The sequence below is a fragment of the Gadus macrocephalus genome, chromosome 14 (assembly GCF_031168955.1).
Source record: "Gadus macrocephalus chromosome 14, ASM3116895v1".
NCBI classification, from domain to species: Eukaryota; Metazoa; Chordata; class Actinopteri; order Gadiformes; family Gadidae; genus Gadus; species Gadus macrocephalus.
In genome coordinates, this window is record NC_082395.1 from 6,975,194 (window position 1) to 7,002,665 (window position 27,472).

The 27,472-nt window shown below is 45.2% G+C and overlaps 1 protein-coding gene across 3 annotated transcripts in view; it reads right to left on the reverse strand.

The window, feature by feature from the left end:
- Positions 1-255: 255 nt before the first annotated feature.
- The window catches only part of LOC132472006 (globoside alpha-1,3-N-acetylgalactosaminyltransferase 1-like), a 32,651-nt gene continuing 5,434 nt past the window's right edge, over positions 256-27,472 (reverse strand). The window contains exons 2-11 of one of the 3 annotated variants that reach the window (XM_060071398.1): positions 16,178-16,219; positions 15,909-16,025; positions 15,770-15,802; positions 5,433-5,567; positions 4,882-4,990; positions 4,166-4,279; positions 2,128-2,244; positions 1,881-2,014; positions 1,391-1,468; positions 256-788 (exon numbers count right to left, since the gene is read on the reverse strand). In XM_060071398.1, coding sequence (XP_059927381.1) covers positions 641-788; positions 1,391-1,468; positions 1,881-2,014; positions 2,128-2,244; positions 4,166-4,279; positions 4,882-4,990; positions 5,433-5,567; positions 15,770-15,802; positions 15,909-16,025; positions 16,178-16,219 — 1,027 coding nt within the window. In that variant the 3' untranslated portion in view covers positions 256-640. Of the gene's footprint in view, positions 789-1,390; positions 1,469-1,880; positions 2,015-2,127; positions 2,245-4,165; positions 4,280-4,881; positions 4,991-5,432; positions 5,568-5,757; positions 6,130-15,769; positions 15,803-15,908; positions 16,026-16,177; positions 16,220-27,472 lie in introns of those variants that run through there. The other 2 variants (XM_060071400.1, XM_060071399.1) reach the window with 2 other exon arrangements.

Genomic DNA, 27,472 nt, shown 5'->3' on the forward strand with positions numbered 1-27,472 from the left:
ACAGTTGAACTACTGCCATACTGCTGACATGACTGTTCAACAGGTAGCGCCCATGCGCATTCGCCTAATTGGCGACTATTGTTGTTGTCACGTGAAACAGTGTGCGGATCGGATCATATTTATTTCTCCCCTCAAAAATCCGATCCAGCGTAAGGGGCCAATATCGGACCGATACTGAAGCCGTGGATCGGATCGGGACATCCCTACTTTTTTCTACTGCCATTAAGTCAATGACGGAATATGCAACAACCAAGATGAAAACCATGTAAATACCCTTTAATGAAAAAAATAATCATTTATACATATATATATATATATATATAATATGAAGTAGACAATTCTGTTGTTTTAGCAATGATGACTTTTAGCAGTGATGACTTTGGCTGACAGAAAAGGCTGGATGTAATTTATTAACTTATATCAGTATCATTGAATTATAATATACAATAATCTACAAATGAAAAAAACCTTGTTTGTATGATAATAGACAAAAAACGTTTTTTTTTTAGTTTACACCCATTGTCTCAATGAATACATGCTTGGTAAATAACTGCCTGTACCTTCCCATGATCCCGCTCTAAAATTAAATAAAAAAACGTTGCTGTCAAGAAGTGGCTTCCAATAAGTCATTCTTCTTCAATTAGTGTCCACCATTTGGCCTGACCTCGGCGTAATTCTTCACCAGCTGAGAAATCCTGACCACCTTGATGTCTTCAGGTTTTTTATCATAGTCTGACCACAGATACTCTGGAGACAACACCTTGGTGGGCTTGTGGTGGAGGAGGTACCTGCATGGACAAAGACCTCACACATTAACGGAATGAAGGGGTTTTGGCCAATCTGATAAATGACCAAAACACATACAACAGATTTAATTTACACCTGGCATCAGAAAGAGTCTCCAGACTCCTGACGGATATTTGAGAGACCGATCGTTCTCGCTGGGTGCCGAGTGAAAAAACAACATCTGATGATTGCCGACCATAGCAAAATCATTAGCTGTATTGGTTTCAATGTTCCTTATGATAAATTACTGTTGGACTAACCCATTATGTGCCCCTAAATGCATGTTTGGGAGTCAGGTGAATTCATGCTTGCATTAGATATGCTGGGAATTCGGTCTAGATCATTTCCTGATGTGCTTCGACTGATACAATCAAGAATGCGACTTGGGTGCATTACACCTTGCTTTTTAAGGCATTTTGGCGAGTGTGTACTGCTTGAACAAGAAAATGTGGCTGGATGGGGGTAAACAGAGAACAATAGAAAGATGATACGGATCATCAAGAAGAACATGTGCTGTAGATCAACAGGTCTAACATGTCTGTTAAATGTTATGAGATCACATAACATGAGTTAACCAGAAAATGAGGCTTTATTAACACTTTACTTGTTGAGATGGCTTTCTTCTTGCCAGACAGCTTCAATATTGTTCTTGGAATCGATCTCCGACTGCTCATAACAGTACCTTAAAACACACAAACACATACACACACACACACACACACACACACACACACACACACACACACACACACACACACACACACACACACACACACACACACACACACACACACGCACACACACGTATATTATTCCTTTTCCATACTTTCTCCTAACCCTTATCAATCGGCTCCCATCCCATCCAGGCTGTCAACAGGTAGACCTAAAATAAAATCGAAAAACTAACTCACTCGTTATTAAATGAACGAGTTAACCCTAAACAAAGCTTGCCTCTCACATCTCATCAACATTCCATCAATGAGGAATGGCATTATCATCATGTACCATTTTTACCCTCGCAACGAGGTCGCACTGGCAAAACAACGCTGTACTAAAATATATATCCAACCGGAGCACTGTAAAAGGTTAACTACCTGACCAGTTTATACATGTCCTCCAGGTATCCGCCCCAGACGGCCGCAGAGTAATAGTAGTCTCCCTCATCCTTCGGGATGTAAGCCTGAGACTGAGGCCGGCGCTCATATGGGAACTTTTCCCTTGTTTCGTCCTAGGAAGGAGAGGGAACGATCAACTGATGGCTGATACTAAACTCAACATACTAATAGGCATTCAAATGTTCCAGAGGGCACTTGAATAATAACAGGACATCTATGTAAAAACCTTGTAGTATCCTCGATGAAGAACAGCCGACATCCGACTGAGAGATTCAGCTCCGACTCGGCCGTGGAAGAGGCTGTCGATGTCCATCATGAAGATATAATCGGACTGATTACGAATCTAAGAACACAGTATATAACAGTGAAGAAGAAATGAGTACAAGTTGTGTAAGAAATATGTTAAATTCTTTAACATTAAATTATGTTATACTTGAATATGCTAATATTAATTAATTTAATATTATGTGGGGTAAATAGGTCAGATATATTTCTGTACAACAGCTGTCTGGTCAGTTCTATTGGATTAAAACAACACAGGTGTAAAATGAACTAGAGCAGGGAAGAAACGTTGCCTGCTTTTCCTCTTCAGCATTGGTTTATGTTTAAATGATAAAATAAGTAATAATAATAAAAATAAAAATAAGTAATAATTACTGGCTTGGTGTAGAGAGGAGCAGGTTTGCATTAGATGAACATAATGGCGGAAAGAGATATTGTAGAAGAAGCATTTTTTCACCTCTGATCCACAGAGGTGAAAAGGTTTTGTCTGGTTTGGTTTCGAGGTAAGTTAAGGCAGCAGACTCTCGCGAAATTGTAATAAACATCCCAGTCCTCTACAACTCACAACATAAGCGGCAGCTCTGCTCGGGACGCTCGCAGTCCATTAATCACTCGAAACAAGGTTGCTGATAATATCGATATGGAAATAGTCTGTGATAGTAGAAGTCTGTGTGTGAGGGAGAGAGTAAAAACCTAATAAATTCAATTCAGTCCAGTTTTATAGCAGGGAAGCACTTTAAGCGGTGGTTATACTTCTACAACTGCGTAATGCGCTACCCAACTGTGTAACCACGGAGCCCCTCGAACCCGGCTTTAAGGTGAAGGCTGATTAGCTTTTAGTGTAACGTTAGCCCAGCGGTCTACTTTCTCCTTCTCTGGCTCTAGACGCTCAGCAGACTGTAGCAAAACTCTACAACTCACGACTACTAACGTTACTGTGAGACCCAATACGTTAGCAGCAGCTGTCTGTTCCTATGATAAACACTGATTATTAAAGTGAAGATGCTGTAGGCTATTTAGTGTTTTTAAACGTTTTAATCACTTGAAACAAGGTTCCTGATAATATTGATAGGGAAATAGGGAAATTGATAGGGTCAGTGATAAAAGTAAGCCTGCCTGCCTGCCTGCCTGCCTGCCTGCCTGCCTGCCTGCCTGCCTGCGTGCCAGCCTGCGTGCGTGCGAGTAACATGAGAAACTGACAGCAAAGCACCGTCTGTCTGAGAGAAAACTGTCTGGCATTATTTATTTAAATTTTCAGTTGTAAAATATTAACATTTCAGTTCAGGAAAATTTTAGGGAGCCATTTATTTGTTTAAATTTTGTTATGTTGCAAATCTGATAAGCTGTTGTGTTTATTAAACATAAGCTTAAAGGCATTTAAATGAAGTTCAGTGTGGGAGTTCAAAAATCTTACCCCAATATTTTCCCTTTTTCTGTAAATTAATATCGGCTCCAAATATCGGTGATCGGTCCCCTTGACTACTAATAATCGGTATCGGCCCTGAAAAAAACATATCGGTCTATCTCTACCCTAAAGCGACTAGGATGTTCGAGTATTGCTACCTCCTAGTCGCAATTCCCTCCACTGAGTAACCTATTATGAAGACTTTAATGAAATCCATCCAGTTGCTCAAACACGACTAACGTTGGTTTTTGGGGAAACAAAGGAATGCGGATACAAAGAGGGTAACCCGAGCTCTCAGTCAAAATTTTTTGTCAAATACACTCAGTCAAATACACTCAGGTTTGCTTGGATTTTCATGAATCTTTTACACAATGGAGGGACTTGCAACAAAAACCTTTCAACTTCCACTAAGTCGCCTCTGACTATCTCATGTCCCATCTCATTCTAATTCTTATCACCAATACTATTGCTTTAACATGTTCGTAATTTTTGGGATAAAAAGGTGCAAATTCAATGAAAATCCTTTCCTGTTTGATTCTTATGTTTTTCCAGTCTGTAAATGTATCGTCAGGTGTACCTGTTGGTCGATGGCGATGGTGGCGTACTTCATCCTACCCAGCACCACGTCTTGCCAACGAGTGGCACTGGGAACCGGGAGGATGGTGATCTTCCGGCCCATAGCTTGGTCAATCTAGGAGAAACACACAGGATGACCCAAATCACAAATCACTAACAATTTATTAGCTACAAAAGATCCAAGCAATCGATAAGGAACACGGAACAACTTGGCGACCACTTGGTGCACTGAAACATAAAGAACATCTCATTTTAACCTTAATAATCAAGGTTTGTGTACCCAGTTAGTGTGTACCTAAACACAGTGACGCTTTGCATGATAACCCTCACTGCCAGGCTGCTCAATATGTATACACTGTGATCCCAGTTTCAGGTTGTTTTGACAGCAACACCAGCCGTGCCCCTTCCATTCTGTTGGCAGTATCCTCACTGAGGCCTGCTGTGCTCAAGGGCTGAAGGTTTGAGTGTCTTTATTCTTGATATGGGCTAGGAAAAGTCTTTCAACGGTGACTCCAGAGGTCGTGTGACGGGCCTGTAGTCATTAAGGCCAGTAATGCTTGTCTTCTTCGGGGACTGAGATAATGCTGGTGCTACGAAAGCCGGCGTCACAGGTATAGACCTACCCAGATTTCGTCACAGTTGTGGTGCCTGACAGGGAGGTCAATTTCAAAATAAAACCAAAACAAACAATGGATGTAGAATGTTGCATGAACTTACTTTGGGAACCTCATCCACATGGTCTGTAAAGATGTAATAGGTGAGTTTGAAGTCAACCATAAAGTGCTTCTCTCCTGATTCAAGGAAGCCCTTCAAAAAACGAGTGTACCTAGGAAAGATGGATAACATAATTTAGACCTTGATAGTTTTGTGATGCCTTATAGTGTGATGGGCGTTTTCTGTTCATATTGTTAAGTAGAATATGCCAAAATATTCTTAAATTAATGATTAACACACATACTGTATACACAAACTGCCTGCTGTCTACCAGTCTGTGTGTGTGTGTGTGTGTGTGTGTGTGTGTGTGTGTGTGTGTGTGTGTGTGTGTGTGTGTGTGTGTGTGTGTGTGTGTGTGTGTGTGTGTGTGTGTGTGTGTGTGTGTTTTTGGGGTGGTGGGGTATAGGTTAAGGATTAATTTATTCAATCCTGTAGTCAGCAGGCAAATGTGAGAAAGGCCACATATTTTGCTTTTTAGAGACGAAAACAAAACTATTATATAGGCTAGGTTTATTAGCCATGTAAGCAATAATAGAAGGAATAAGTGGGCATACTTGCCAACCGCGAACACTATTACAGCAATTCTTGGATCCATTCTTTTGTAAATGGAATCTATCACCACTGGGTCAAACGTCCCTTCCCACACCAGGGGAGCATTCCAGTTTGTGACAGGGTTAACGTCCATCCGTCTAGGAGTAAAAGGACAGAAGAAAACAGATTCTCCAGTTCAGGCAGCTGGACAACAAACAGGTACATATAGAATGGTACAAGATAAAACAAGATAAAAACACTCTGGATAAATGACGCAAACCCCTATTCGCTAGAGATAAAAAGATGAGATGCCTCTGGGTTATTTGCAGCGACAGGCCTCACGGTTACCTCCGATGCAAGCCCCATGATCCAAGCATACTTGTGTGTGTTACGCACTCCAGGATGCTTTTATTCATGCTGCAAAAGGGGCCGGGGTCAACGGCTGACACACTGATAACAGACGCACACCATCATCATCATCATCATCAGTTTTTCCCGCCGGGCGCATATCTGGCCTTGGGGCGCTACTGCTGGAGAGTTGGAAGTCTCTGTTCCAGCAGCAGCTGTCGAAGACAGACAGGATGTCTGTCTTCGACATCACATCGACATCAGTCAGGGTTAGGCATCTTGTCAAGGACACCTCGACACTCAGCTAGGAGAAGCCGGGGATCGAACCAGCAACCTTCAGGTTACCAGCCAACCCGCTCTACCTCCTGAGCTACTGCCGCCTTCAACACCACTGCATGAGGAATCCGCTAGAAATACAATACCAGTACAGGTTATGCCAAGAGGCGATCGATGGTACTGCACCGGTTTTCAACTCATGGTAGGAAGCCGGTGTCACAGTTCCGTGGCCTGATTCACCATGTAGTACCCCAATATTCCCAGAGGAAAAGGCACCTGTTGAAGGGCAACCTACAGCGGGGCGTTTTTTTATTCAAAAAGGTAAGTGATGCGCTGTATCCTGGAGCACCCGTCGTTCCTGATCCTCACACACTTAGCACAGTTTAATAGTATTGTGAATCAACGGCAGTTTGGCTCATTTAGTACTCCGGGTGGAAAAACATTGACAACAAAAAAATCGAATAATGGTTTTCTTTGAAACAACGGGCTACTGTAGACAGTGGATACTCCTCATCCTCATCCTCATCGTCATCCGCTTATCCGGGGTCGGGTCGCGGGGGGAGCAGCTCAAGCAGGGGGCCCCAGACTTTCCCGGGCCACATTGACCAGCTCTGACGGGGGGATCCCGAGGCGTTCCCAGGCCAGTGTTGAGATATAATCTCTCCACCTAGTCCTGGGTCTTCCCCGAGGTCTCCTCCCCACTGGACGTGCCTGAAACACCTCCCAAGGAAGGCGCCCAGTGGGCATCCTTACCAGATGCCCGAACCACCTCAGCTGACTCCTTTCTAAGTAAAGGAGCAGCGGCTCTAATCCGAGTTCCTCACGGATGGCTGAGCTTCTCACCCTATCCCTAAGTAAATGGTATGTTTAAGTTTAAAGTTGTGTCTGTGGACTTTACCATGCATTTAACCATGTGCATTTGAGTTCTTGTTGTCAAATGTGTATGTGTGTGCAAACCATTTAGCAGTGCAAACCATTTAAAATCTGTCACGGTACAATGTGCAGAGAGATTGCAAGCCTCTTAAGGCACAGGCTTTGTCGTTTGACAGGGCCTATGTCGCTCTCTGCTGTCCGGATTGGAGTCTGGGTGAAAGAAGTTTATGGGTCAATACTGATTTGTAATGATCAGTGCTTACTATTTAAACAGGTTGGTTAGTTGGCTACTGTGCCATGACTCCAGTCTATGCACTCTGGAATGAAGCTATTCTCTACCTTTCTCCCTGGATCCGAGACTGGCCATGTGTAGCCACTAGGCAAGCCCTATTTGTTATTCCCTCTCTCGCTGGAATGGCTGTGTAAACACATATATATCGAGCAGCTGTGGACTGTGTATTGACAATACGTACGTCTGGGCCTTCACCTCAGTCTACTGCACAATGCACACAGGCATGTTGGTCCTTCAGCTGTAGTCACTTTCTAACAATTATCACAATGCATTTTTCTAAAAGGACTCTTTGGGTAGATTGTATCATTCATGTTTAAGGGCACTTCTGCCCAACAGCATCTCAACGCTGTCTCAGCTTTGAATTGGCTATTGATTCTCAATTTGCAATTACCATTATCTGTATGTTTGCTGCTTGCAGGTGCATTCAGACCAAATAACTAAAATGCTGTCTGACATTGTCCAAAAGGTTTTCTTTCCTTATTGTTCATGAGATGTTTCCATATTCAGCAGTCTGACTTTTTGGCTCCTCTTGTTCCTAGGGGCTCTCGCCTCAATTTTGGACCCCAAATGGTTGTGCCAAAAAGTGATTGGTTACCAAACAAGCAATACAAGAGGGCACAGTTGAACCAGGAGGTGACTAAATCAGGTGAGCAGATTTTTGCCTGGGTCCAGGTTTTTGTATTCCAGAGTAGGTAACCCTACATGTATGGTAAATCCTTTAAATAGTCATGACAAACTCTCATATGGAAATAAGCAGACTAAGTAGAAAGTAGACTGTGAATGATTCCTCAAGTTTCCGTTTTCCTACGTTACCACACAACGCTAGCAATATCAAAGATGGGTATCTTGATATTCGGTTGATTCCGTTCTAGAAATATTGACAGCAACTGGTGCAGGTCACAGCCAACGTCACCGCTAACGTCAACGCTAATGTCAGCGTAATGAAAAAGTTGAAAAACGCAGAGAGATAGCCATGGTGTCGTTAGAGAGCTGGACGTTTTGATATTTTAATGGTTTGTGTAGCTGAAAGTATGCAGGAGCAGTTAACTGCACAAAAAACTTAAGAAGAACATTAGATGTGCTTGCAGTAGTAACCACATTAACTATTCCTTTTAATTATAATAATTAAGATGTGCTACAATGTTCTTCTTGGAGGAAGTTTCCCTCTGCCTACCAGTAATGAACTTCAATATCCAACAACAACAATAGGCTGAAGCGTTCCTGCGTGTAGCTTTTGAATTATTTTTAAATTTGTGCACCTTTCTTAAATTTTCCAAATTGTCTTGCTCAACATTGTGTAGATATAACCTCCCCATGCCCATGGGACGCAATGATTGCTATTCTGAGATCACTGACATTTTTCGGTAATCCTCATGTCAACACAAACCCGAATCCTTCAGGTCTATCTGTGAGAGATTCATTACTTTTTAAATTAAATACTTCTACAAGATATTATATGATATACTTATACGTAAGTTAATATGTCTGCCACAGTGCCTCAGTGGTGTAATGAGGATGGATACATTTCTGGTAAAATAAGCTTATTTAAGGGTCCTCATGATTACATTTTCATTTTATTATTTAGCTGATTTGATCTGCCATAAGATACAACTATTTATCCTCCTACTATGCATACTGAAATTCTGTTTATTCTAGTGGCTAAATGGACAATACAAAACACTAAACACTAAATAGAAAATAAACACTAAAACCTTTTATTTTACCGGTCTTCTAATGAGAAGTATTTGCACTTAGTAGCCATTTTGTTGGTGGCCCAAGGCAGTAACTAACGACAAAGGACACTTATTTCTTTCATTGTCTTTGAGTGTATATCTGAAATTGCTTGATACATACGTTTAAACATTTCCTATTTATAAGCACTGATGAATTGTATCATGATTCCCAATGGTTACCAATGGGAGGATTGTTAGTATTTTACGTGTAGGGTATCTATACACACACAGATACACACACACGCATGCCCACATACACACACACACACACACACACACACACACACACACACACACACACACACACACACACACACACACACACACACACACACACACACACACACACACACGCACACACACACACACACAAACAAACACACGCAGTGTTTTGGAGACCTAATCAAGTCCAGTCACACTCTAACACACAGCAGCCTTTGCCCCACTTCCTGCGGACAATAGCTGGCCAATGATGTGAGACAGCAAGAGGAAGAAGCATTTAGCCTCGCGGCGCAGCACTGATGATCTGCTCTCTCATGGCAATCTCTGTCTGCCTGTGTCCTCCCTCTCCCTCCCCACTCTCTCTCTCTCTTTCTCCATCTCTCGCCCCCCGCCTTCCTCCCGTCTCCTCCCTCCCTCCCTCCCTCCCTCCCTCCCTCCCTCCCTCCCTCCCTCCCTCCCTCCCTCCCTCCCTCCCTCTACTCTCTCTGGCGAGGGGTGGGGGGGAGGGGTGCCACATCACACACAGCTCTCTCAGGACACGGGCTGTATGTTCGACATGCGTCTGGTGACATTACCCCTGATCCCAGACCCCCTCCAACCCCCCCCCCCCCCCCCCCCCCCACACACACACACACACACACACACACACACACACACACCTGTTCCTCTGGTTTTGCATACACCTCTGTGGACACCTCTGTGACACGCTCAGCCTTATTTGCCTGTCACATGAATCTCCCATTTCCATACACCGCTCTGACCCAACCATGCAAACAACCTGTTCACAAACAGGCTCTCTCTCTCTCTCTCTCTCTCTCTCTCTCTCTCTCTCTCTCTCTCTCTCTCTCGATCTCTCTCCCTCTCGATCTCTCTCTCTCTTTCACTCAGCAATTACTCTTTTTTGATGACCTGTAATGCACACGATGCAGTGTGAACAGAATCCGTGTACACAGTCATACGTTCTTTGTGTGCAGTGTTAGTTTGTATATTACATACAGCAGTTAATATATTATATTACAATTTATAATGGAAGCAGGTCCGAGTGATTAATAACCTAGCAAGGATTAATGAAGAACACACACACACACTTCCTCATTTTCCAGTTGCTATTGATTTAGAGAGAAGCTTCTATGTTTGCTTTGTGAATTTGCCTGTGTGTGCCTGTGCGCATGGGCTTTTGCGTTTGTGTGTGACTGCCTGTGCGTACGTGTGTGTGTTTTTGTGTGTGCGTAAGCTTGTTTGCTTAGCATGGGGATTTCTGGTGTTGACCTAGCAACGGTCACCAAAGGCCAAGAAAACATAAATGCAAGGATATTGGAGTCAAACCCCTGTTTGAAACGGGACATTCGCCACCGCACTAAACAAACAAACTACCGTTTACCTTGTCTCCAGCTGAGCAACAAACAGACAAACAAAGAACACACATACACAAAAAGCTATTCTCTAAACCTTTCTGCTCTCCCTCTCTCACACACACACACACACCGCTGTGTGTCAGAAGTCATCACTTTCCGATGTCTTGCACACACACATTCACATAATAAACACATCCTCACACAGTGCGATGTACTTGAGGTGAGAGGGTCAAGAAAGAAGGCAATGATCGGCCAGATAATAGAAAGTCTTAAATAGTTATGAATAGGCCAACCACACTAGGGGGGATAATGCTGGGTTCAATAAATCATCGAAGCTAGTTCCAAGCTAGTTAAAAGAAAACCAAACTAAACCTACCACTAAGACAGTTAGGGTCTGATGCCATCTAGCTAGCTAAACCTTTTTCCAAGATTACAAGAGAACAAAATCGTCTGATTATTCATCCTCATCGTCATCCGCTTATCCGGGGTCGGGTCGCGGGGGGAGCAGCTCAAGCAGGGGGCCCCAGACTTCCCTTTCCCGGGCCACATTGACCAGCTCTGACGGGGGGATCCCGAGGCGTTCCCAGGCCAGTGTTGAGATATAATCTCTCCACCTAGTCCTGGGTCTTCCCCGAGGTCTCCTCCCCACTGGACGTGCCTGAAACACCTCCCAAGGAAGGCGCCCAGTGGGCATCCTTACCAGATGCCCGAACCACCTCAGCTGACTCCTTTCTAAGTAAAGGAGCAGCGGCTCTAATCCGAGTTCCTCACGGATGGCTGAGCTTCTCACCCTATCCCTAAGGGAGACGCCAGCCACCCTTCTGAGAAAACTCATCTCGGCCGCTTGTACCCGCGATCTCGTCCTTTCGGTCATCACCCAGCCCTCATGACCATAGGTGAGGATAGGAACGAAGATCGACCGGTAGATCGAGAGCTTTGCCTTGCGGCTCAGCTCTCTTTTCGTTACAACGGTGCGGTAAAGCGAACGCAATACCGCCCCCGCTGCTCCGATTCTCCGGCCAATCTCACGCTCCATAGTACCCTCACTCACGAACAAGACCCCGAGGTACTTGAACTCCTTCACTTGGGCTAAGGACTCATTTCCTACCCGGAGTAAGCAATCCACCGGTTTCCTGCTAAGAGTCATGGCCTCAGATTTAGCGGTGCTGATCCTCATCCCAGCCGCTTCACACTCGGCCGCCAGCCGATCCAGTGAGTGCTGAAGGTCACAGGCCGATGATCCAATGAGGACCACATCATCTGCAAAAAGCAGTGACGAGATCCTCAGACCACCGAACTGCAACCCCTCCCCACCACGACTACGCCTCGATATCCTGTCCATGTATATCACAAACAGGATTGGTGACAAGGCGCAGCCCTGGCGGAGACCAGCACCCACTGAGAACGAAACTGACTGGCTGCCGAGAACACGAACACAGCTCTCGCTTTGGGAGTACAAAGATTGGATGGCCCTGAGGATAGACCCCCTTACCCCATACTCCCGCAGCACCTCCCACAGTTTCTCCCGGGGGACCCGGTCATACGCCTTCTCCAGATCCACAAAACACATGTAGACCGGATGGGCATACTCCCAGGCCCCCTCCAGGATCCTTGCGAGAGTGAAGAGCTGGTCCGTAGTTCCACGTCCGGGGCGAAAACCGCATTGTTCCTCTTCAATCTGAGGTTCGACGATCGGCCGAACCCTCCTTTCCAGCACCTTGGAGTAGACTTTACCAGGGAGGCTGAGAAGTGTGATACCCCGGTAATTGGCACACACTCTCTGGTCCCCCTTTTTGAACAGGGGAACCACCACCCCGGTTTGCCACTCCTTTGGCACTGTACCCGACTCCCACGCGATGTTGAATAGGTGTGTCAACCATGACAGCCCCTCAACACCCAGAGCCTTTAGCATTTCTGGCTGGATCTCATCAATCCCTGGGGCTTTGCCACTGCGGAGATGTTTGACTACCTCAGTGACCTCCACCAGGGAAATTGACGACGAAACACCATCAACCTCGAGCTCTGCCTCCAACATAGAGGGCGTGTTATTCGGATTCAGGAGTTCCTCAAAGTGTTCCTTCCAACGTCCGACGACCTCCTCAGTTGAGGTCAACAGAGTCCCATCCTTACTGTACACAGCTTGGATGGTTCCCCGTTTCCCCCTCCTGAGGTGCCGGATAGTCTTCCAGAAACACTTTGGTGCCGACCAAAAGTCCTTCTCCATGGCCTCTCCGAACTTCTCCCACACCCGCTGCTTAGCCTCCGACACAGCAGCTGCTGCAGCCCTTCGAGCCTGTCGGTACCCTGCAACCGAGTCAGGAGTCCTCCAGGATAACATATCCCGGAAGGCCTCCTTCTTCAGTCGGACGGCTTCCCTGACCACCGGTGTCCACCACGGTGTCCGAGGGTTACCGCCCCTTGAGGAGCCTAAGACCCTGAGGCCACAGCTAGCCACCGCAGCTTCAGCAATGGAGGCTTTGAACACCGCCCACTCCGGCTCAATGCCCCCAACCTCCACAGGAATGCCAGAAAAGCTCCGCCGGAGGTGTGAGTTGAAGATACCTAGGACGGGGGCCTCCTCCAGACGTTCCCAGTTCACCCGCACTACTCGTTTGGGCTTACCAGGTCTATCCGGAAATTTCCCCCATTCCCTGATCCAACTCACAACCAGATGGTGGTCGGTTGACAGTTCCGCCCCTCTCTTTACCCGAGTGTCCAAAACATGCGGCCTCAGATCAGATGACACGATCACGAAATCGATCATCGATCTTCGGCCTAGGGTACTCTGGTACCAGGTACACTTATGAGCACCCTTATGTTCGAACATGGTGTTTGTTATGGATAATCCATGACTAGCACAGAAGTCCAATAACAAACGACCGCTCGGGTTCAGATCAGGGAGGCCGTTCCTCCCCACCACGCCTCTCCAGGTGTCTCCATCGTTGCCCACGTGGGCGTTGAAGTCTCCCAGCAGAACTACGGAGTCCTCTACTGGAGCCCCATACAGGACTCCATTCAGGGTCTCCAAGAAGGCCGAGTACTCTGAGCTGCTGTTTGGTGCATACGCACAAACAACAGTCAGAGTTTTCCCCCCTACAACCCTTAGGCGCAGGGAGGCGACCCTCTCGTCTACCGGGGTAAACTCCAACACCGCGGTGCTCAGCCGGGGATTTATGAGTATCCCCACACCCGCCCGGCGCCTCACGCCCTCGGCAACTCCGGAGAAGAATAGAGTCCAACCCTTATCCAGGAGTACGGTACCAGAGCTGAGACTGTGCGTGGAGGCAAGCCCCACCAGATCTAACTGATAGCGCTCCACCTCCCTCACAAGCTCCGGTTCCTTTCCCCACAGACCCTGTTTGGCCCCGACTGACCCCAGACTTTTTGACGACGCCCCAGACGTCCCCGGTCAGAACCAAATGACCAATGGAAATAATTCCTTGCACAATTTGAATTGTGTTTAAATATGCTACAGTGGTCATTTGTTTAGTCAATTCATGTTAAACAATGAGGGTTTTGATTGACCCGACCCGGCCCGGCGATATTTCCCACCACAATCCTTGAGCCGGGTCGGGCCGGGCCTTTGATGGAGCGTTTGTGTTTTTTTTGTTTTTGTTATCATTGCTTTATTGGCCTAATCTGAGGAGAAATCTATGCCATAAACAGAAATATTATAGGCCTTTATTACACGGGTCTTCTCAATGCCATGGAACGCTCCGTTCACTTGCATGGGTAGTAGTCCGGTAACAACCCCAGCGTCTTCGGTTGCTAAGCGACGTCAACGTCTTTGGCGGACTATTTCACAGCTGATCAACACTACGAATGCTGGTAACGAATCAATTTTAAAAAGACACACCATGTGAAGTTATTTTCCAAATAAGATTTTAAAAGCTGAAAACCACCTCCGAGGGTGGTTTCAGAAGTTTATGGTTTCGGTCAGCGGATTCGCCGACTTCGTGTGGACGGAAGGCCGAACCGTACAAGACCTTTGAGGTTTCGCCATGAAATCGGCTTCGTGTGGACGGGGCCTAAGAGTGCACTCACACTAGGCCATCTGGCCATGGCCGTGGCCATTTTCACACCTAACCGTGCTCAAATCTGCCAGTGTGAGTGTGGCCAGTCTGGCCAGGCCAGGCCAACTTGGCCACTTGGGAGAGGTGTGCTGCTACGGTACTGGCCGCCATGGTACAGATGCTAATGAGCCGACACGCGCACACGCACGGCTACGCAGCCTGAGCTGGATGACATATAGTCCATGCGCCGACCATGGACATAATAAAGGCGACGAGCCTTCTTTCCCATTAAACGGTAAATATGGCATCAAGCGATCTTTACGCTTGTTTGCATACTCGAAAAAACCAGCAGCGAGAGTGGGCTCTATCTGAGAACGGCTCCAAATAAGCAATAGACTCAGCAAAGTGCGAACTGTGTTCTCTGTGTTGTTGTCCATTGTTGATAAAAACTCTGATTGGCGGCCGACATTATTATGGTCCATGCAGCGGACGCTTGGTGATGACGTGTGATGACTCACACGGCCAGATAGCCTAGTGTGAGTGCAGGCCAGAGAACAATGGGTCCAGTTGACCACGGTTAGGTGTGAAAACGGCCACGACCAGATGGCCTAGTGTGAGAGTGCACCATAAGAAGGGGGCGGTCCAGTCTGCGTAAACGGGAACCCCCACCACACGAGAACGCCCATTTGTGTCTGCAGTGGGATGATATTGTACTCGTCTCTCAGTAGGCCTACTCCTCCGTTGGGGTAGCCTACTGAGACGCCTGAAAAGTTACGGGCAAGTTCGAGCTGCACAAGCCGTCTGTTGATCGGTCGACAGAATCGCACTTCCGTGTGACGGGGGATAATAACAAACAAACATATTACCTGCAAGGTATTTCTGGATAACGGGAAAGCTTTGTTTATTGATGAAAATGTTGCGCAAAAGTTAGCTGTCCTTCTTGGACGCCCTACATCTTCGTGCTTTGCTCATTGTGTGCATTCTTCTTTTTCCTTGGATTTATTAGCAGGCTACACTGTGTCTGGCTATGGCAAGCCGAGCGTGCCACAATTTGCCTACGACACGATGGTGTGTTACAATGGAGCAACCATTATCAATGTGACCATTTTGTATCCCTTTCTTTTTCATTGGTAGCCAATGCCCCCAAAAAATATATAGGCCTATATCATTTAAATTCCAAACATTGTAACAAAATATAATTTGTCAACATTAATTTAGCCTGTGTGATGGATAGATAAATAGACTTACCCGTTCATTACACTAGGCTTGGTATACTTAAGCCTGAAAAACAACAAGACCAATATTTAGACTTTTCTATAACGAAACCCAACCTTTAATATCATGGGTAGAATACACAGGTTTCAAATAGATTTTGAAGTAACCTTACCCCTTCTCCATGATTAGCTCAGTGATCCTCCAACTGTTTTGGTCTTCATTTTTATCTCCATTTTCTGGGCAAACTCTGGGCAAATCTTTGGGCAAATCTCTATTTTCTGGACAAAAACTTTAAAAACAACAAATAAACTATTAGCTATTAGTCATGTGTCTTATCTTAGCCTTTGCCATCTATCTCATAATTTTTGGAGACCTATTAAATTATAAATTGTTCAAAATGGATTTGTTATGTATATTTATTATTAATAAATATTTCATTACCTTTTGAATTGGATGTGATCTTCTTGGTAGAAATATACCCCCCTGCAAAGACAATGAAGACTTGTTGAAATATGCACGAATAATTGGTTTATACAACTGGTTACAGCAGCATACAGTGCTTATTGGTGACAGGGTTATCGGTGACATGCCTGATGCACTCGCTCCCAAGCAGACTTATAGACTATTTCAAATATGCCTTTAACCACAGAGGAATTCATTATCCTTGCTCACATATTTATTGGAATTCCAAATGCTATAATATTAAAAAGCATGCATTTTATAAGTGGATTTTCGGGGCAGATTAGTCTATTAAAAAGAATGGGAGTCAAATATTAACTATAGCGCTATATTGGCTGATATTTTATGCATGTATTGTGGTATCCTTGGGTTGGAGCAACTTGAGATTTGCTGCTCACTCATTGCTTTGGGCAACAGCAACATCACAATAAAAGGATGAGCTAAAGGAACCAATGACCTGTAGTATGGGGAGGAGCTAATAACCTTCACCAGAATATGATGTAAAACTGTTTTGAGGATCAACCACCACTGTAGCAGATTTATAAAGAGCTAATTATGTATATATGTTGCCATCATATTGGCCCATATGGGCCAACATATACTCCGATATCGATATAGGGCATCTGTATAGGGCAATATTGGCGGAAAAAATCGGCCAACCTATATCGGTCAGGCAAACACAAATTAAATTCAAAATACAAGGAAACCTATGCTTGATATATGGCAAGCTGGTGTTCCCGTATTTTTTTTTCCAAGTGCCAAAAAGCCAACAAATCCTTTATTTTGCTGACCACTTTTTTTTATCCCGACAAATGCCTCGCAAGGAAAGTTCCTCTGGTAGGCCTACTTTCTCATAGATCGCACCATCTTTCCCCATCTTTGTTTTATGCAAATGCATTACCTTATCTCCCATGATGGTCGCTAGCTAGCGGATTTCACCGTCTCTCCAGTGAGAACTACTCATGATGATATCAATGCGTTGTCTCTGCTGTAGACAGGGCTCTAAACTAACTTTTTTCACTGGTTGCACTGATTCGCCTAACTTTTTTTCTTAGGTGCACCAGCACAAAAGTTAGGTGCACCCAAATTTTCGACCATATCGCATTCAACACTGCAATTTTACAGGTTCACGTTTTTTTAAATAGCTGCCCATATGGGCAATATTGACTTGTAAATGATGAACTAAGAATCTGGTCAACATAAAGTTCTTTATTTGAATGTTTGCACAAGAAAGGTAATTTCACAGAAAAATGATGGTGCTTAAAGTGCTTCACTGAGCTGAAATCTAACTAAAAATATCTCAAGATAAATGAAATAAAAAGAAAATCTAAATTAAAAGTGCAAGTGTTTTAAACTGAAACTTCAAACTGAACATCTCATGGCTCTATGTCTTATGGACTATACTCAATTGCAGTCACATGCCGTGAAACACGCCGTGAAAAATCATTAAATATTATCATAAATAAATATCGTAAACATCATCAAGTTTTAATTAATAATAATTACCAAGTCAAAACATATGAGTATATTAATATTATAGGCTACATGACTCAGGGCATCAGCTAATCAGATGGTCTGCATAACTACTACAGTCATTAGTTACCCACGCAGCCCGACACAAAATACAGAAGTTAGCCTAACACACACAACTATCAACCATTGATTTATTATTAATTAATTTATTATTTTTAACAGAGCAGTCTTCCACCTCCCCCTCTTCCAAAACAGAGCCACATACAATGTCATCATCTGGTAATCTCATGCTAACGTTAACGTTACAGCGTCACTAATGACAGATATGTTAAGCTTGCTGGTAGTTCTACCAGGAGGACTCAAATCACGCGCGGCTGGCCGCCAATCACCAATCACCAGCTACCAATCACCTGCCTACACCTGCTCTATAAAGAGTAGTCTAACATATGTCTTTGCTGCTCAGGTCTTCGTTCGACGCATGCTGCTGCTTTACTGTGCTTCTGATTATCTCGCATATCTCGTCGCTTAGTTGCTACGTCGGTTAATACACACCAAGAGGTCATAACTTCGGATTCGTGCTGGTCGGCCTACTACTTCTGGTCCCGGCAAGCGAGCGCAGAAAGCCGTTCTTTTCGGTCCCCGGTATCCTCAACAACACCACCAACAAGTTCCCAACACGGACATCCGCCCGGTTCTACAAACCCTCGCCGAGTTGGTGCAAAGCATTGGCGCCAGGATGGACGCCGTCGAAACGCCATGCAGAACTCCCGGACGGGTCCAGGCCCCAACCCGCTGTCGTCGGTCGCCACGGCGCCTTTCTACTTCCAGCAACCATCAGGCTCTGCTTCCTCCGCCTTCACAGGCTACGCACCTTGCACGTGCCCTGCTACAATGGCTACTGCAGTTCCCGCGTTAGCCCCCGCAGCGTATTTTCTCTCTCAGCTCTACCAGTCCAGCTTCAGGATGCGGCTCCCTCGGTTGGGTTAGGGGGTTTCTTCCAAGGGCAATGGTTTGCTGAGGGATGGCCAGTCGAAGCTGGTACGTTCGCCCTCGGGTCAGAGTCGTCTGCGCTGTTCGAGCTTTACCCTATCGCAGCAGCTAGCGTTCTGTGGGGCAAAGCATGGCGGTGTTAACGTCTAACCATGTTTTGCGATAACAAAGCAGCGTCAAAACGGCTGGGAAGGTGGTCTTCCACGGCATACGGATTTTACATCCGGTTGAATTCATTGAGTTCGTTGCACACGTCGGTGTGGTACAACACAGAACTCTACGTTCGCAATCAAAGGTTCATAATTATCTTTATAACGTGCACTGTTTGGTTAACTCCTTGTGTCTGAGGTTTTTCCCTTCACTTTAACATGAATGAAGTTGATGGGTTTTAGGCACTGTGGTAACTGATTATTACTAAAGTTTTTATTGACGAAGGGCCTTTTAGATTGGTTCAGCTGCTGCTCACTAACTCTCAATGCGATTCACATATCGTTCAATTTATTCAAAAGATCCAAAGACAAAGAACAGGTACATTATGGTATCATTTTATATGATTATTTATGGTCTTATTGTTAATAGCTTCAGTCGCGTTGGTATTTAATTTTTCATTTGCTCGTTTAGCTACGTATGACAGTTAACAATGTTGGTGTAGGCCTATTACAATTATTTACGCGTGTAGGCCACTCCAACTCGCTCGATATTTCAAAACGATTAGTGTGCTCTCTCAGAGCTGGGAGATATCATCCTTATTTTAACATATTACTCGAGACAGTGTTTTCTCACAGTTCTACGGGTTCATGCGTTCTCGGGTTCATGCATTCATGCGTCCACGTCTCCTACTCAGACTTTTCCCCTACACAGGGTATTTAATTTTTCATTTGCTTGTTTAGCCATGTATGTCAGTTAACAATTTTGGTGTATTACAATTATTTATGTGTGTTGGCCACTCCAACTCACTCGATATTTTGAATAGATTAGTGTGCTCTCTCTGGGAGTTTTCATCCTTATTTTAACATATTACTCGAGTCAGTGTTTCTCACAGCGTTCTACGGGTTAATGTGTTCTACGGGTTAATGTGTTCTACGGGTTCATGTGTTCTACGGGTTCATGTGTTCTACGGGTTCATGTGTTCTACGGGTTCATGTGTTCTACGGGTTCATGTGTTCTACGGGTTCATGTGTTCTACGGGTTCATGTGTTCTACGGGTTCATGTGTTCTACGGGTTCATGTGTTCTACGGGTTCATGTGTTCTACGGGTTCATGCGTTCTACGGGTTCATGCGTTCTACGGGTTCATGCGTTTTACGGGTTCATGCGTTTTACGGGTTCATGCGTTTTACGGGTTTATGCGTTCGCGGGTTTATGCGTTGGGTTTATGCGTACACGTCTCCTACTCAGACTTTTTCCCCTACACAGGGCCTGACTTTCGCTGATGTCACCTTCTCTGCAAGGTATTTTTCATCTAAAAGCGATAGCCTAGGAGCAGCTGTTACTATTATCATTTCAAGAATCAACAACTCTCTGTCCTTACGCTTCCATGTTCCTTTATCTGAAGCTTCGGCAACGCACGTCCCCGAATCACCTGTTTTTTTGCGGCCTGCCAATGACTAAAGGGTGGTTCAGAGTCAATCTCGCGACGGTGGTAGAAGGGTGCGGCCCACCATCTCCCCCCTACATTGGCCACTCCTTCCGGATTGGAGCGGCAACCACAGCCGCTGAACAAGGGTTGCCGGTCGCGTCTATCAAACGGCTGGGAAGGCGGTCTTCTATGGCAAGCCGAGTGTGCCACAATTCGACTTCAATTAAACGCGTTCTGAAACGCCAGCACGCGTGCCCAGAACGCGTTTTGGTTTTCCAGAACGCGTTCCGGCGTTTCAGCGCGCGCGCCCAGAACGCGTTCCGGCGTTTCAGTGCGCGCGCCCAGAACGCGTTCTGGCATTTCAGCGTGCGCGCCAAGAACGCGTTCCGGCATTTCTGCGCGCGCGCTCAGAACGCATATTAGCATATTAACAGCACGCGTGCTGTTTTTTAATTATGTTATCATAGTTGCCACGGCATTTACCATACACAATGTTCGGTCAAGTAGCTTAGATAGTGTATAGTCAAAGTGTACTTGTAGTGTTCACCACCTCCACATTAACCACCTAATTTGAAACATCTTAACATCTTTCGACTTTAAGAACGACACAACAGAAAAGATTCGCGAAAGAAGAGCTCTGGTCTCGACTGATGTTGTCTGTGTGTTTGCCCTAGCATATGATCAGGTGAAAACGGCTCAAATCTATTGGCTGAGAAAATTGAGGGGAGGAGCACATTAGCATATTAACAGCACGCGTGCTGTTAATATGCGTTCTGAGCGCGCGCGCAGAAATGCCGGAACGCGTTCTTGGCGCGCGCGCTGAAATGCCAGAACGCGTTCTGGACGCGCGCGCTGAAACGCCGGAACGCGTTCTGGGCGCGCGCGCTGAAACGCCGGAACGTTCTGGGCACGCATGCTGGCGTTTCAGAACGCGTTTAATTGAAGTCGAATTGTGGCACACTCGGCTTGCCATATATTAGCATATTAACAGCACGCGTGCTGTAATGCGCTCCTCCCCTCAATTTTCTCAGCCAATAGATTTGAGCCGTTTTCACCTAATCATATGCTAGGGCAAACACACAGACAACATCAGTCGAGACCAGAGCTCTTCTTTCGCGAATCTTTTCTGTTGTGTCGTTCTTAAAGTCGAAAGATGTTAAGATGTTTCAAATTAGGTGGTTAATGTGGAGGTGGTGAACACTACAAGTACATACACTTTGACTATACACTATCTAAGCTACTTGACCGAACATTGTGTATGGTAAGTGCCATGGCAACTATGATAACATAATTAAAAAATACTTTTATTTATAGCGTATCGTTTATTACATTTATTTATTACAGCATTACATGAGTCAGCTTATTCGTCTTCTGAGTACAATAAAAACAATAAAAGAGTTCAGAAGTTAGAGTTAAAATTCCATTAGAAGTAAATAAGTCCGTCTGAAGTATTAACATGCAGTTGCAGGTTTTAGCCTGTACGTGGTAGTAGCCTATAAGACGAGGTATAATTCACTTCATCAGTTGGAATGAGACAGATAGAAAAAACTATATATATATAATATAGGGAGGTGAGGAGATAGATACTACTACAACTGATACTATTGGTAACCAACTGGTAGGTATTGGTACCCAACAGACCAAGCCCTTTAGGAAGACTTCCATCCCGCTCCTGTCACATCACATAAATAGTTGGTGTATAGCCTATATAAATGTAGAAAATATTGCAGCCAAAATTGCCCCCAAAATGTTCACAACATTTACCATTTAACCATCCCTTTTCACATTAAACTGGCCTCTACTCTTGATACATTTGTAACTCACCTACAAACTCACTCATAGCCTTTAATTTAGTGAAACGTTTTGGTCACCTTTTTCCTATTTCTTTTTCACAGTGTCTACACGTCAGGTCATGGTGAGGAATATATTAATCATATATTTATATTAGTTAGTTAGTATGTTATTACTATATTGTTATTAAGTGAACATCAGTCCATGTGTTACAAACAGCAGAAATCAAATGCCGGGAGGAGGGAGAAGCCTGTCTGGGCAGGCTCTATACACTGCGGTCCCAGTCCAACCAGCACCTGCCGACAATCTCCTGATTAGGAGTGAGAGAAACACAGGCATACACACAGCAGGGGCCGGGTCAAAGACCTGCCTGGGTCATCACACCTGCAACTGAACACCTCCAAGAGAAATTGTGGTGGATTACAGGAGGACTAAATGACATATGCTACCAGTCTCCATTGAGAGGGGACAATGTGGAGGGGGTCACCACGTACAAATGCCAACACAGATGCACTCTAGAAAGAGCAGAGCCGGCTGTACTTGCTAAGGAGGCTGTGGTCCTTCATATGATTAGGTGAAAACGGCTCAAATCTATTGGCTGAGAAAATTGAGGGGAGGAGCGCATTAGCATATTAACAGCACGCGTGCTGTTAATATGCTAATATGCGTTCTGAGCGCGCGCGCAGAAATGCCGGAACGCGTTCTTGGCGCGCGCGCTGAAATGCCAGAACGTATGGCAAGCCGAGTGTGCCACAATTCGACTTCAATTAAACGCGTTCTGAAACGCCAGCACGCGTGCCCAGAACGCGTTTTGGTTTTCCAGAACGCGTTCCGGCGTTTCAGCGCGCGCGCCCAGAACGCGTTCCGGCGTTTCAGCGCGCGCGCCCAGCGTTTCAGCGCGCGCGCCCAGAACGCGTTCTGGCATTTCAGCGCGCGCGCCAAGAACGCATTCCGGCATTTCCGCGCGCGCGCTCAGAACGCATATTAGCATATTAACAGCACGCGTGCTGTTAATATGCTAATGCGCTCCTCCCCTCAATTTTCTCAGCCAATAGATTTGAGCCGTTTTCCCCTAATCATATGCTAGGGCAAACACACAGACAACATCAGTCGAGACCAGTGGGGTGTTCCACAAAGCCGGTTTTATCACATAACCGGGTAAGTTAACCCAGGGTTTGCTGTAACCCTAGGTTTTCCGTTCCAAAAGGGGTATGTTAGTTGCTATAGCAACATATGCTCTGAATCAAACCTGGTCGGACCAGGTTTTGCGCAGGTTAAGTTTGAAACATAACCCGGTTTTGGGTATTTCAACCGGCGTTCACCGCAGATTTCATGTGTTCACAATGGCATGCCCTTTTGATGAGTGAACTGCTGATATCAGAGCGCAAATTATACGTGCAATCCACCGGGAGCGATTGATAAGACCACGGCTCGACATCTTGGCATATTGGATGACTTTTTGCTGGAGTGGAGAGATATAGATTCTCGCGCAAATCTTTAATATATTTAAATAGCCTTGCATAGCCAACACTACCAATCGAGGACCTGGCCTCAGTTCACTCCAGACTATTTGCGTAGCCCTCCGTTTTTTTCAAATGGTAGTTTTATCTAGGCTATAATGCTGGAGATGCTGAGCACATCACAGTCGTTTCAGATGACCCATCCAAGATTTGTATCGGCCTCCTATCATACAAAGAGCAATATTGTCTGAGTACTATGCCGAGAGGCATTTACAACATAAAGTATAAAATAGTCCTAACGGACTTGCATCCACTGGAGAATGTTCGATCGTAGCCGGCGGCTTCATTACAAGCACTGATCCATCTTGATCTGTGAAGTTGATGAATTGTCACTTTTAGGTTTTCTACCCAGTTACCAAAAAAAGAAACATTTGGAATAGGCCTAGTATGCGCTGTGGCAAGCACACGGTTTGCATGTGTTACTTCGAAGGCAAAAAAAATCTAAAATACAAGAAAACACAAAAACCTACATTCAACCAGTGTGTATGGCCCATGACTCTCTGAGGTGGTAGGTACCTCCAGGTAGGCTACCCCCTCCATGCCAGGGCGCCCTGAATTTATGTTTATTAACAGCTCCTCCACCGGGGTCAAGACAATTTGAGGGCCAGATCCAGTCTGCCGACTGTCGGCCTTTTCACGATTGGCTTAAAAAAATGGCTTATTTAAATTTATACCAATACGATGGTGGGAAAAGCTTACCAGTTTGTATGTTTTTTATACTTCATTTTTATACTTGATCCTCTGACCGCTTGGAAGCAATCGGAGTACATGTTGTTTTAGAAGAAAGGGGTTATGTGGTAGGATCTTTAAGAATGCTTAACTGGGATATTTATATATTCATGGCTCAAATATTAAGGATCATGCTTTTGACGTGTAACTAACGCATTTACGCGGTCAGCGATCCGCTGCCAGGCTTTGGTTCTCCGGGTTCCAGAGGTTTTAGCGTTCCCTTTTCTTGTGATAATGTCCTTCTCCTCGTCATAGCTCTCCAGGAGAACCTGGAGTTCCATTTCATTGAAATAAGCGGCCCGTTTCGCCATATCGATCAGGGTTTTCATGATCCATACATCACGTCTTTTTAAGTTTGGCGTGGACGCGCACAACCCTGTGTTAACCAACCCCGAGTTGATTGAACTAATGCATAACCGCTGCTGTGGAACCAAAAACTCTGGGTTGGTCGGCACAGGGTCAATCAACCTAGAGTTCAGCGTTAACTCAGTGTTTGTTAAACCTCCGTTCGTGGAACACCCCTCTGGTTATGTGATAAAACCGGCTTTGTGGAACATCCCACTGGTCTCGACTGATGTTGTCTGTGTGTTTGCCCTAGCATATGATTAGGGGAAAACGGCTCAAATCTATTGGCTGAGAAAATTGAGGGGAGGAGCGCATTAGCATATTAACAGCACGCGTGCTGTTAATATGCTAATATGCGTTCTGAGCGCGCGCGCGGAAATGCCGGAATGCGTTCTTGGCGCGCGCGCTGAAATGCCAGAACGCGTTCTGGGCGCGCGCGCTGAAACGCTGGGCGCGCGCGCTGAAACGTCGGAACGCGTTCTGGGCGCGCGCGCTGAAACGCCGGAACGCGTTCTGGAAAACCAAAACGCGTTCTGGGCACGCGTGCTGGCGTTTCAGAACGCGTTTAATTGAAGTCGAATTGTGGCACACTCGGCTTGCCATAGTCTTCCACAGCTTACGAATCCTACATCCGGTCGAATTCATGGTTCTTCCTTCAAGCGCACACGATGCTCTAACGTCGGTTAAGGCAGGTTTATCACGTTTGCTACTACAGCTGTTTTTGGCGGCCTGTTTCCATTCTAGTTTTAGTCTTTGTGTCAAGGTGTCACTTTTGTTTTTATTAGTTTAGACACGTTCATACTCTTTCTAGTGATATGTGATAAGTATTTTAAGGAGCTGCATTTTCCCTCACATAGCCACAAGGGGAGCAAGACCTTATTGAAGGCTGCTCCACCACAGAAGGAGCCGAAGCCTTTACGTCACCCCGGCCACGCCCACTAGGCCACGCCCACTTGACGTCCTCTCTAGCGGGTGGTTTCGAACTCGAGAGGCCAGAGAGCCACCCCGGGCCTAAGCCCGGGGGCTCGAAGTAGATCACGGTATTTTCCTCTCACACGCGTTAGATACAATTCCCTCCGTTAAGCTTCAGTTACCATACCGAAACATGCCGACTTTATAATAAATGAAGTCAGTTAAAAGCATCCCGGGATTGGACAACTTTCTTCAAGAATATGCAACATATTGAAATTCCGTTTAGGTATTATCAAAGATAAAAGTGCGTAGATTTGTTAAATAAGGTAAACGGTCGAAAATTGATGTTGTTATGTCTTAAACAGTTGAAGTTCAGTTTGGACAAAACGTTATTACAGTTTATCACCTAGTTTAGGTCAACGGAAATGAAGACATTTTAGCAGTCTTACTTTGTAAAACACTTTCAGTCTCGTTTGTATTCGCCAACAACATCGCACTACGCATTTAATTATAGTTATTGTCATATGACCAGCATTGTTTTCCTCACGCGATACAGGTTTGTCGATGACGACATTTAGTCATAATTTTCGGTGTCAAAAGCAACACTATTTGCAACTACTGGTGGTGGTGGTGGTGGTTATCAGGTACTAAACTCATAAAGCAAAATTCGGCTATATAACTCAAGGTTAACCTGCAGCAACCCCGGCAAGTTCGACCACGTCGGTGGATCATCTAGTAAACAATCTTTGAGTTTGGTGTCACGTTGGTGGTATATCATGGAAAAAATAAAACTCGGTTCGCTGCAGTAACCCCGGTGAGTGCGTTGACCATGTCAACGCACAACTGGGGCACAACTGGGGCACAACTCAGGCACTAGTCGTGAGTTCGTTGCACACGTCTGTGCGGTACAACACAGAACTCGACGTCCTACATCCGGTCGAATTCAAGATTCTTTCTTCAAGCGCACACGATGCTCTCTAACGTCGGTTAAGACCGTTTGCAACCATAGCTGTTTTTGGTGGCCTGTTTCCTTTCTAGTGTTGGTCTAGTCTTGTGTCAAGCTGTCATTTTAGTTTTGATTAGTTTTAGTTACATTCATACTCTTTCCAGTGTTATCGTATTTCCATTTAGATATTATCGAAGTTACAAGTGCGTAGTTTTGTTAAATAAGGTAAATGGTTGAAAATTGATGTTATGTCTGGAACAGTTGAAGTTCCAGTCGAACAAAATAACGTTATAAGTCTTTATCGCCTAGTTTAGGTCAACGAAAATGAAGAGACATTTTAGCAGTCTTATTTTCGTAAAACACTTTTTAGTCTTGGTTTATTCGCCAACTATATTGTACTATGCATTTAATCACTGCTATTGTCACATGCCCAGCATCCACGTTGCGTCCAGTCTCGTTTTTCTCACGTGATAAAGGTTTGTTGATGACGACTTAGTCATAATTTTCATTGCCAAAAGCAACACTATTTGCAACTACCGGCGGTGGTGGTTATCAGGTACTAAATTCATAAAGCAAAATTCGGTTTCATAACTCAGGTTAACCTGCAGCAACCCCGGCGAGTGTGACCACGTCGGTGGATCATCTAGAAAACACTCTTGAGTTCGCTGTCACGTCAGTGGCGTAAATAGGAAAATAAAACTCAAGGTTGCAGCGGCAACCCCGGTGAGTGCGTTGACCACGTCGGTGGTAACAACTCGGGCACTCGTGAGTATGACCACGTCGGTGGCACGTTATCTAATACTCATGGTTTGACTGCAGTAACCCCGGTGAGTGCGTTGCTCACGTCGGTGGGAACAACTAAAGCACTCGTGAGTTCGTTGCGCACGTCGGTGCGGTACAACTCAGAACTCTAGTTCGTTGCAGCAACCCCGGTGAGTGCGTTGCCCACGTCGGTGGGAACAACTCAAGCACTCGTGAGTTCGTTGCGCACGT